Source organism: Cherax quadricarinatus, chromosome 22, assembly GCF_038502225.1.
Source record: "Cherax quadricarinatus isolate ZL_2023a chromosome 22, ASM3850222v1, whole genome shotgun sequence".
NCBI classification, from domain to species: Eukaryota; Metazoa; Arthropoda; class Malacostraca; order Decapoda; family Parastacidae; genus Cherax; species Cherax quadricarinatus.
The window spans coordinates 19,908,911-19,921,551 of NC_091313.1; the positions used below are offsets into that span (position 1 = coordinate 19,908,911).

The 12,641-nt window shown below is 40.5% G+C and overlaps 1 protein-coding gene across 2 annotated transcripts in view; it reads left to right on the top strand.

The window, feature by feature from the left end:
- Positions 1–12,641, top strand: part of nst (phosphoglucomutase 3-like protein nst) — a 54,975-nt gene that overhangs the window by 33,958 nt on the left and 8,376 nt on the right. For both annotated transcript variants that reach the window (XM_053778196.2, XM_053778197.2), the window contains exon 8: positions 1,568–1,737. In XM_053778196.2, the coding sequence (XP_053634171.1) occupies positions 1,568–1,737 (170 nt within the window). The remainder of the gene's footprint in view (positions 1–1,567; positions 1,738–12,641) is intronic.

A 12,641-nucleotide genomic window follows, 5' to 3' on the forward strand; every position in this document is an offset into this window, starting at 1 on the left:
AGAGGACCCTGAAATGGTGTCTAGAGTAGCTGATGCCTTACCATCAGTTGTATAATGTACTGCAGGGTAAAATAGAACAGAAATCCTTCACAGAATTTATGCTCACTCCTGTACAACCATCAACTTCAGTACCAGAACCTCTACCATCCACCTTACCCCAGTAGGGCCACAGCATCTTTCTCCACTCTCTTCACAATCATTGACTAACACCAGCACCCACAATTTAAGGTAAGAAATGCTATTATTTCTGTTGCAGTTATAGTCTTAAGCAGTAAAAACAACATAATACATCACGACAATGAACTACAATTATATATTCATTTTTTTTTTTTTTTTTTTTTTTTTTTTTTTTTTTTTTTTTCAACAAGTCGGCCGTCTCCCACCGAGGCAGGGTGACCCAAAAAAGAAAGAAAATCCCCAAAAAGAAAATACTTTCATCATCATTCAACACTTTCACCACACTCGCACATTATCACTGTTTTTGCAGAGGTGCTCAGAATACAACAGTCTAGAAGCATAAACATATAAAGATACACAACATATCCCTCCAAACTGCCAATATCCCAAACCCCTCCTTTAAAGTGCAGGCATTGTACTTCCCATTTCCAGGGCTCAAGTCCGACTATATGAAAATAACCGGTTTCCCTGAATCCCTTCACTAAATATTACCCTGCTCACACTCCAACAGATCGTCAGGTCCCAAGTACCATTCGTCTCCATTCACTCCTATCTAACACGCTCACGCACGCTTGCTGGAATTATATATTCACTTTTGTAAGATCTGGAGGTTTAAAAAAAAAAAAAAAAAAAAGCTGTTTGAGGGGAAGCTCATATCCTGAAAAACTCGTATGGCAGGGCACTCGTAAGCTGAGGTTCCACTGTATATAATATAAAGTAGATACTATAGGACATCTTGGAGATGCTGAAAGACAGGGAAGGAGGTGAGAGAGAAAGAGAGGTACAGTGATACCTCGAGTTACAAACTTAATTCATTCCAGAAGGCTGTTCGAGTGCAGATACCGAACGAATTTGTTCCCATAAGGAATAATGTAAATTAGATTAGTCCGTTTCAGACCCCCAAAAATGCACTTACAAAAGCACTTACAAAAATACACTTACATAATTGTTTGAATTGGGAGCTGTTCAAAATTCAAGGTACCACTGTACTTTAATAAAAAATTCTCTCGAGGTACTGGCCAGTGTGATAAGACTCGGTACCTCTTTTGATTGTCCTAATGCAATCAAGCTGTATCAGTGCTTTGTAAATTGTTGAAAAAAAAAAAAAAAAAAAGTGTGAAATGCAATGTAATAAAAATAAGTACAGTGGAACCTCAAATATTGAACTGCTCCCAGTTCAACCAATTATGTAAGTGTATTTTTGAGGGTCTGAAATGAACTAATCTAATTTACATTATTCCCGATGGGAATAAATTCATTCAGTAACGGCAATCGAACAGCCGTCTGGAACAAAGAAAGTTCGATATTTGAGGTTCCACTGTACTTTGGGTAATAGTACATAATATGACATAGCTCAAAGTGTGAATTAATATTAATTACTATTTTTCAGCAAAGGAAGGGCATGCTGAAAAGCTATCACAGGTGTTGGATGTCATCAATGAGACCGTTGGAGATGCTATCTCAGACATGCTACTTGTCGAAAGTATTCTACATGCTCGAGGCTGGTCTGTCTTAGACTGGAATGAGGCCTATACTGACTTCCCCAACAGGCAAATGACGGTATTGTATATAACAGGTTCTAAGCTTTAAAAGCATATTGTTTATTATAGTATTGCTTGCATGAAAATATCTGATACCTCGCAATCAATAGTGTGAAAGCAGTATCTTTGCTCTAGTGTGTAGTGTAACCTCTTAACACACTTTAATAAATGGTAATCTCTCTCTAAGGCTTAATTTTCATTATACATGCATCTGTAGAGAGAAATGAACTATATACACATATGCATATTTATGTAAACTCAATTTTTTTTTTTTACACACTGGTACACACTGGTCATCTCCCACTGAGTTAGGATGACCTCCCCCTAAAAAAAAAAAAAAAAAAACTTTCACTGTCATTGTCTTACCAGAGGCATGCCTATACTACAGTTCAGATGCCACTCCAAACTGCAAATATCCCCACCCCTCCAGAGTGCAGGCACTGTACTTCCCACCTCCTGGACTTGTCTGGTTAACTGGTTTCCCTGAATCTCATATTCCCTAAAACTTGTATTGTGTGTAAATACAGTCGTATCCCTTGATTCTGAAATTAGTTGAGCTGAAAATTCGTTATCCCACATTGGACATTTCAAAATTGATGAGCTGTAATTTTCTCTTTCAACCAGAATCATAATAAATAAAAAAAGCAATTTTTTTCTGCAAGATGAATCCACAGCACCATACAGTAGTGGATTAAAGGTCCAGGAGCCCTAAGCAGAACATTAACCCTTTGAGGGTCGACAGGCCCTCTCCGAGACTTGTTCTCAGGGTCGACCAAATTTAAAAAAAAAAAAAAAAAAAATTTTCTTATAAAAAGATAGAGAATCTTTTCCCGATCATAATGACACCAAAAATATGAAATTTGATGGAAAACTCGCGAAGTTAGCGGTCTCGGCGATGTTTACGGATCGGCGATTTTGCCCACTTTGAGCCCCATTTTCGGCCAGTTCCACTGTATTAGTCGACAAAAAACATGAATATTTCGCTAGAACTCCATTTTTTCTATTGAATGAGTGCAAGAAACCACCCATTTACCAATTTCAACTATCCAGTACAGTGATCAGAATTTAGCAATTTTGCCAATTTCACACAAATTTCAAAAGATGCCAATTTCCGAATAGGGTCCAGAACAAACAAGAAATACATTCCTGGCACTAAAATGACATTTCCTCTGTTCATTAGTCACGTCTCAAGGCCCCTCTTACATTCTTTTGCTTTCCACTTTGAATTTTTATTCTCACAAAAAATAGAAGATTTACTGTTATGCAGACTACTGCATTAGTGTAAAAAGTGGTATGAATCATATTGGCGCACTTGCAAAAGAATATTAGACTCACCAGTTGACATGTATTGGACGCTTGGCATGATTTGTTTACTTTTGAACTTTGGTAAAAATCGAACATTTCTGCTACTTTGAGCTCAATTTCAAGGTACTTTTCATTGTAAAACCAGTCAAAATCATCTCAATTTCTATGATATGCCTTCCATTCTATAAAATGAGACCAAGAAAACTAGAATACAACAATAAATACCATACGAAAATACAGTGCAAAGTCGCTGTTTTATTCCAAAAAAACGGTCAAAGTTTTTTTTTTCTCATTATGCACTGTGTGCTGCAGGATTTTTTTTATACCATGCACACTGACCACATAGACCCATTCTTTCATATGGAGGCCTACCAGCTTTCTCCCACTAGATTTGAGGACGCTAGAATTTAGGCGTACTAGTACGTCAAAAACCCTGGGTCGTAAGCCGTACTAGTACGTCCGAAACCCTCAAAGGGTTAAGAAGCCCTGTCATCTGAATTACAAAAGCATTTTCAATGCTGTTACTGAAAATTAAGCATTTTGCTTTGATGACAGTTTACAAAATGACTGCCCCTGGAAATCATGGATGGTTATGAAACAAATAGTTGATGATTTGGATTGATAAGCACGTTATCAGTGCTTACTATTGATTACAGTTCTAAAACTGTACACAAGCTTTGGTAATAATTTTTAGTGCAAAACAAATTGTTAGCCAACTGTAGGTAATGCTTGCCAACAATTGCTTTGGATATGGCAAATACAAATTTTCCATGCTTGAAGATTGAATGTTAAAATGAATTAGTGATATCCATGAATTTTTCTGTGCTATAACATACATTAATAAAGTAAATGGTATATATTAAAAGAACTGGAAAAGGAAAGATAGAGTTTATTGTTAGCTGACTGCAAATAATGCTTGCCAGTAATCACATTGGATACATTACTAAACGTATTGCTTCCATATTCTTAGTTTGAATTTTACAGTGAATTAGCAGTATCCACATAATCATTTATCGCAATTTTTTTTTCTTTGCAAACTAGTCGTCACCCACTGAGGTGGGGTGACCCAGAAAAGAAAGTTTTTCTTAATTGTACGTTTAGTAATATATATAGGAGAAGGGGTTACCAGCCCCTTGCTTCTAGCATTTTACTCGCCTCTTACGACATGCATGGCTTACAGAGAAAGGATTCTTCACTTCCCCATGGAGCTCTCATTATATTTTCATTAAATAAAACGCTTGTGCTTAAACAGTTACGTGAAAAAATAGTGTCCATTCATGGCTTAACCCTTTCAGGGTCCGTCCCGTAGATCTACGACTTTACGTTCAGGGTCCAAACCGTAGATCTACGTCATGAGCTCAGCTCACTCTGATAAACTGTGAGTGGTACATTTGGGCCTTGATATGACAGAATACATCTATGTGGTATGTGTGCACCACATAAAACAGATCCTGCAGCACAGTGTATAATGAGAGAAAAAAACTGAAATCATGATTTTTCGATTAAAACAGCGACTTTGCAGTGTTTTTTCGTATGTTTTTATAGTTGTATTTGCGATTTCTTGGTCTCATTTGATAGAATGGAAGATATATTACAGAAATAGAGATGATTTTGATTGGTTTTAGCACTGGAAATGGCTTGAAACTGAGCTCAAAGTAGCGGAAATGTTAAATTTTTGCCAATATTCAAGAGTAAACAAACGACCTCACACATCTAATACACGTCAGCTGGTGGGTCTAATATACATTCACAAATATGGTGATGATATTTATACAATTATTACAGTATTGCATAACAGTAAATCTTCTATTTTTTGGTGTGAATAAAAAATCAAAATGGAATTTATTTGTAACGCCTCAAAATGTAACTAATGAACAAAGGAAATGTTAGTTTAGTTCCAGGAATACCTACATTGTTTATTCTGGAGCCTATTTTGAAATTGGAATATTTTGAACTTTGTGTTAAATTGGCCAAATTAACAATTTCCGATCACTTTATTTTGTAGTTGAAACAGTTGACTTGGCGATTTCTTGTGCTCAATCGATAGAATAGAAGTAATGCTAGTGAAATAGCTAAGAATTTGGTTGATTGGAATAATGTAATTGGCCTAAAATGGGAGTCAAAGTCGGCAAAATCGCCGATTCGTAAATATCACTGACACATCAAAATTCGCGAGAGCATAATTTCGTAAATTTTCCACCAAATTTCGTACTTTTTGTTTTATTACCTTCACAAAAAGATTCTCTACGATTTCATAAGAAAAAAATAACAAATTTTTTTTTTGAAAATTCTTGGACACTGGTGCGTGACTTCAGATTTTGGCCTTGGACCCTGAAAGGGTTAACATAGATTTCACTGCCTCGCCCAAACATTTTAATGCTGTACTCTTTATATATGCTCTCCACTTCCTCACTGTTGTGGTTGAGTGGGATGTGGGAGACATGAGATATGGAAGAAGTGTGATGTGGAAGAAGTGTGGTGTTGAAGAAATGTAGTATGGGAAAAGTGTAGTGTGGAAGAAATGTGGTGTGGGAGGAATGGAGTAAGATGTGTATTACAAAAAAAGTAATTTTTAAGATGGTAGTTTTACTCATTTTGTAATAGAGAGTTCGGGATACATAAAGCATTAAAATAAATTAATCTTTAATATACAGTGGACCCCCGGTTAACGATTTTAATCCGTGCAAGAGGGATAATTGTTATGCGAAATAATCGTTATGCGAATGAATTTTCCCCATAAGAAATAATGGAAATAAAATTAATCCGTGCAAGACGCCCAAAAGTATGAAAAAAATTTTTTTTTACCACATGAAATGTTAATTTTAATACACACAAACTGAAAAAGGCATGCACAATTAAATGACACTTACTTTTATTGAAGATCTGGTGATGATTGATGGGATGGGAGGAGGGGAGAGCATTATCTTCTTACTGTTTAGAAGGGGAATCCCCTTCCATTAGGACTTGAGGTAGTAAGTCCTTTTCTGGGGTTACTTCCCTTCTTTTTTTAATGCCACTAGGGCCAGCTTCAGAGTCACTGGACTTCTTTCGCACAAGATATCTGTCCATAGTGGCCTGTACCTCTCGTTCCTTTATGACTTGCCTAAAGTGTTTCACAACATTGTCAGTGTAATAATCACCAGCACGGCTTGCAATAGCTGTGTGAGGGTGATTTTCATCCATGAAGGTTTGCACTTCAAGCCACTTAGCACAGATTTCCTTTATCTTTGTAGTAGGCAACTTCTTCAATTTCTCTCTCCCCTCCTCTGAACCAGTTTCCCCAGGTCTGGCCTCTTGCTCTTGAAGTTGATCTATCAGCTCATCAGTGGTTAGTTCTTCATTGTCCTCCTCCACCAACTCTTCCACATCCTCCCCACTAACCTCCAACCCCAAGGACTTTCCCAATGCCACAATGGATTCCTCAACTGGCACAGGATTCTCAGGGTTAGCCTCAAACCCTTCAAAATCCCTTTTGTCTACACATTCTGGCCACAGTTTCTTCCAAGCAGAGTTCAAGGTCCTCTTAGTCACTTCCTCCCAAGCCTTACCTATAAGGTTTACACAATTGAGGATATTAAAGTGATCTCTCCAAAACTCTCTTAGAGTCAGTTGAGTTTCTGAGGTCATTACAAAGCACCTTTCAAACAGAGCTTTTGTGTACAGTTTCTTGAAGTTTGCAATAACCTGCTGGTCCATGGGCTGCAGGAGAGGCGTGGTATTAGGAGGCAAAAACTTCACCTTAATGAAGCTCATGTCCCCATAAAGTCGCTCTGCCACGTCTGTAGGATGACCAGGGGCATTGTCTAACACCAGGAGGCACTTAAGTTCTAATTTCTTTTCAGTTAGGTAATTTTTCACATTGGGGGCAAATGCATGGTGTAACCAGTTATAGAAAAATTCCCTAGTGACCCATGCCTTACTGTTTGCCCTCCACAGCACACACAAATTATCCTTGAGGACATTCTTTTGCCTGAACGCTCTGGGAGTTTCAGAGTGATACACTAATAAAGGCTTCACTTTGCAATCACCAGTAGCATTGGCACACATCAACAAAGTAAGCCTGTCTTTCATAGGCTTATGTCCTGGGAGTGCCTTTTCCTCCTGAGTAATGTAGGTCCTGCTTGGCATTTTCTTCCAGAACAGGCCTGTTTCATCACAATTAAACACTTGTTCAGGTTTCAGTCCTTCAGTTTCTATGTACTCCTTGAATTCCTGCACATATTTTTCAGCCGCTTTGTGGTCCGAACTGGCAGCCTCACCATGCCTTATCACACTATGGATGCCACTACGCTTCTTAAATCTCTCAAACCAACCTTTGCTGGCCTTAAATTCACTCACATCATCACTAGTTGCAGGCATTTTTTTAATTAAATCCTCATGCAACTTCCTAGCCTTTTCACATATGATCGCTTGAGAGATGCTATCTCCTGCTAGCTGTTTTTCATTTATCCACACCAATAAGAGTCTCTCAACATCTTCCATCACTTGCGATCTTTGTTTCGAAAACACAGTTGAACCTTTGGCAAGAACAGCTTCCTTGATTGTCTTTCTGGTGCCCACAATAGTAGCGATGGTTGATTGGGGTTTCTTGTACAGCTTGACTAGGTCGGCTATACGCACTCCACTTTCATACTTATCAATTATCTCTTTCTTCATTTCTATAGTAATTCTTACCCTTTGAGGTGTAGGGTTGGCACTAGAAGCTTTCTTGGGGCCCATGGTCACTTATTTTCCAGAAACAGCACCGAAAATACTGTAATAATACGAAATATTCCGAGTGTATGCTTGGATGTTACCGCGGAGGCTGGCTGGTAAACAATGGGACGGCCGGCACATGTGAGGCTGGCTGAGGGCACATTGGACGCGTCTCGGACGAAAATCGGTAAGCGGGTTTTTAATCGGTATGCGCGGCAAAAATTTTGCGATAAAAGTAATCGGTATGCGGAAAAATCGCTATGTGATGCCATCGTTATGCGGGGGTCCACTGTAATATAAAAATCACTATCTTTGGTCTAGAGGTATTTAAAATGTATATACATGTTACAATAATAAATTATTAACATCTTAAAATAATATATATATCTATGCTAAAATAATAAATTATAAATAACATTTGTATAATAATAAATTACAGTCAACTCCGTGTCTCACGACACCCTAATGACGCTCCGTGTCACATGACACTTATCCGAGTTGTGACGCTCCTTCTCCACCGTGTCACTCGTCACCCTTTTCGCCGTGTGATGACGCTCCTTCACAACCGTGTCCCTTGACACCCTTTTCTCTGTGTCACCAGACACTCCAGCTCTCCGTGTCACACGACACCCTTTTCTCTGCGTCATCCACACCCTTTCTCGACTGTGTCACACTTGACACCCTTGTCTCTGCGACACACTCACTGTCGATGTAGTGTCTTTCGAGAGGCCAGTCACATGATACTATTCAATGTACACTACAACCAGGCCATCTTCAGTGTCACAAGACACCCTTTTCTTCTCAGTGTTCCACTACGGTCCTGTAGCATATCTCAGTGTTCCACTCCATCCTTCTTCCCTAAGTGTCACACTACGGTCCTAGCCCAGTTCAGTGTAACACTCCAACCTTTTCTTCATGTAATGTCCCACTAAAACAGCATCAGATGACTCCGGCCCACAGTTGACCAGCGTAGGCAGTGAGTCTGCAGACATCACCGGTAGTCCTGTAAATACTCTCCAAGGCCGGTAGAAATACACCATAAGATGGTCTGGTGAGTACTATCTACCGCCTTCAAGACCAATTGACACACCGCAAGGTGGTCCGATGAATTACTAGCAGAACACCATGCTGCAAGCTCACTGAGTGCGGCCGTCAAGTAACTGAGGCCAACAGACTCAGTGAGCTGCGGTGAGCGCTTCCTCTAACGCCAGTAGAAGCCAGTAGAATACCAAAAGATGGGCAGGAGAATACTCTCTACTGCCAGTAGATCTATACTGTAAGGTGTTCTGGTAATTACTGCTGCGGTGCATACCGTGAGGTGTTCAGGTACTTACTGCTTCTAAAGCCAGTAGATGTGTACTGTGAGGTGTTTAGGTACTTACTGCTTCTAAAGCCAGTAGATGTGTACCGTGAGGTGTTCAGGTACTTACTGCTTCTAAAGCCAGTAGATGTGTACCGTGAGGTGTTCAGGTACCTACTGCTCTAAGGCCTGCTCAGCAGTCCCCACATTGGGTTTGATGATGTACCCAGTGGTACTGCTGGCCGGCAGGTTAACCATTTAACCACTAGTTTGGTAGCGGCTGCAACAATGTAGGACATCAGCAAACTGCTTCTCTTGCTTTCACACCCTCCATTTCATTCCCATTTGCATATCTAACAGTATACTCTGTGTGCGTGTGTGTGCGCGCATGTGTGTGTGTGTGCATGTGTGTGTGTGTGCGCGTGTGCACGTGTGTACTCGCCTATTTGTGGTTGCAGGGGTTGAGTCATAGCTCCTGGCCCTGCCTCTTCACTGACTGTTGCTGGGCCCTCTCTCTCCTTGCTCCATGAGCTTTATCAAACCTTGTCTTAAAACTGTGTACGGTTCCTGCCTCTACTGTGTCACTTTCTAGGCTCTTCCACTTTCTGACAACTCTATGACTGAAGAAATACTTCCTAATGTCCCTTTGACTCATAGGTGTCTTCAACTTTCAATTGTGACCCTTCGTTTGTGTGTCCCATCTCTAGAACATCCTGTCTTTGTCCACCTTGTCAGTGCCTCGCAGTATTTTATATGTCATCATCATGTCTCCCCTGACCCTCCTGTCCTCCAGTGTCGTCAGGCCGATTTCCCTTAACCTTCTTCGTTGGACAATCCCCTTAGCTCTGGGACTAGTCTTGTTGCAAACCCTTGCACTTTCTCTAAGTTCTTGATGTACTTGACCAGGTGTGGATTCCAAACTGATGCTGCATACGCAAATATGGGCCTGACATACGTGGTGTACAGAGTCTTGAACAATTCCTTACTGAGGTATCGGAACGCTATTATTAGGTTTGCCAGACGCCTGTATGCTGCAGCAGTTATCTGATAGATGTGTGCCTCAGGAGATGTGCTCAGTATTATACTCATCCCAAGATCTGTTTCCTTGAGTGAGGTTTGCAGTTTTTGGCCACCTAGACTATACTCTGTCCACGGTCTTCTTTGCCCTTCCCCAATCTTCATGACTTTGCATTTGACGGGGTTAAATTCAAGGAGCCAGCTGCTGGACCTGGCTTGTAGCCTGTCCAGGTCTCTTTGTAGTCCTGCCTGATCCTTGACTGATTTAATTCTCCTCATTAACTTCACATCATCTGCACATAAGGACACTTCTGAGTATCCCTTCTTTTATGCCATTTTTTTTTTTTCAACAAGTCGGTCGTCTCCCATCGAGGCAGGGTGACCCAAAAAAAGAAAGAAAATCCCCAAAAAGAAAATACTTTCATCATCATTCAACACTTTCGCCACACTCACACATTATCACTGCTTTTGCAGAGGTGCTCAGAATACAACAGCTTAGAAGCATATACGTATAAAGATACACAACATATCCCTCCAAACTGCCAATATCCCAAACCCCTCCTTTAAAGTGCAGGCATTGTACTTCCCATTTCCAGGACTCAAGTCCGACTATATGAAAATAACCGGTTTCCCTGAATCCCTTCACTAAATATTACCCTGCTCACACTCCAACAGATCGTCAGGTCCCAAGTATCATTCGTCTCCATTCACTCCTATCTAACACGCTCATGCACGCTTGCTGGAAGTCCAAGCCCCTCGCCCACAAAACCTCCTTTACCTCCTCTTTCCAACCCTTTCGAGGACGACCCCTACCCCTCTTTCCTTCCCCTATAGATTTATATGCTTTCCATGTCATTCTACTTTGATCCATTCTCTCTAAATGACCAAACCACCTCAACAACCCCTCTTCTGCCCTCTGAGTAATGCTTTTATTAACTCCACACCTTCTAATTTCCACACTCTGAATTTTCTGCATAATATTTACACCACACATTGCCCTTAGACAGGACATCTCCACTGCCTCCAACCGTCTCCTCGCTGCTGCATTTACCACCCAAGCTTCACATCCATATAAGAGTGTTGGTACTACTATACTTTCATACATTCCCTTCTTTGCCTCCATAGATAACGTTTTTTGACTCCACATATACCTCAACGCACCACTCACCTTTTTTCCCTCATCAATTCTATGATTAACCTCATCCTTCATAAATCCATCCGCCGACACTTCAACTCCCAAGTATCTGAAAACATTCACTTCTTCCATACTCCTCCTCCCCAATTTGATATCCAATTTTTCTTTATCTAAATCATTTGATACCCTCATCACCTTACTCTTTTCTATGTTCACTTTCAACTTTCTACCTTTACACACATTCTCAAACTCATCCACTAACCTTTGCAATTTTTCTTTAGAATCTCCCATAAGCACAGTAACATCAGCAAAAAGTAACTGTGTCAATTCCCATTTTGAATTTGATTCCCCATAATTTAATCCAACCCCTCTCCCGAACACCCTAGCATTTACTTCTTTTACAACCCCATCTATAAATATATTAAACAACCATGGTGACATTACACATCCCTGTCTAAGACCTACTTTTACCGGGAAGTATTCTCCCTCTCTTCTACATACCCTAACCTGAGCCTCACTATCCTCATAAAAGCTCTTTACAGCATTTAGTAACTTACTACCTATTCCATATACTTGCAACATCTGCCACATTGCCATTTACATATACCAAAAACAGCACAGGTCCTAGGACTGACCCCTGTAAAACCCCACTCATCACAGGTGTCCACTTTGACACCTCGTCACATACCATGACTCGTTGTTGCCTCCCTGTCAGATATTCTCTGATTCATTGCAGCGTTGTTCCTGTTATGCGTGCCTGATCCTCTAACTTTTGCATTAACCTCTTGTGAGGAACTGTGTTGAAGGCCTTGCAGTCCAAGAAAATGCAGTGTATCCACCCCTCTCTCTCTCGTGTCTTGCTTATCTTGCCTTGTCATAAAACTCCAGTAGGTTTGCGACACAGGATTTTCCTTCCCTGAAACCTTGCTAGTTGTCGTTTATAACTTGTGTCTTTCTAGGTGCTCTACCACTCTCCTCCTGATCTTCTCCATGACTTTGCATACTATACACGTCAGTGACACAGGTCTGTAGTTTAATGCCTGGTGTCTGTCTCCTTTCTTAAAAATTGGGACTACATTTGCCATTTTCCATAACTCAGGTAGTTGCCCAGTGGGTGTGTTGAAGATTTTTGTTAGTGGCACACATGGCATCTCTGCTCCCTCTCTAAGGACCCACAGAGAGATGTTGTCTGGTCCCACTGCCTTTGAGGTATCAAGTTCACATAGCAGCTTCTTCACCTCTTCCTTGGTTGTGTGTATTTCATCCAGCACTTGTTGGTGTACCTCTCTATTTTGAATTTCTGGAGTCCTTCCTGTCTCTACTGTAAATACTTCTTTAAATCTCATGTTGAGCCCCCTCGCATCCCTCTTGGTCGTTTCTTGTGAACTCCCCACCTACCTTCCTCGGCCTGAGTACCTGGTTCTTGACTGTTATTTTCCTCCTGATGTGGCTATACAACAGCTTTGGGTCA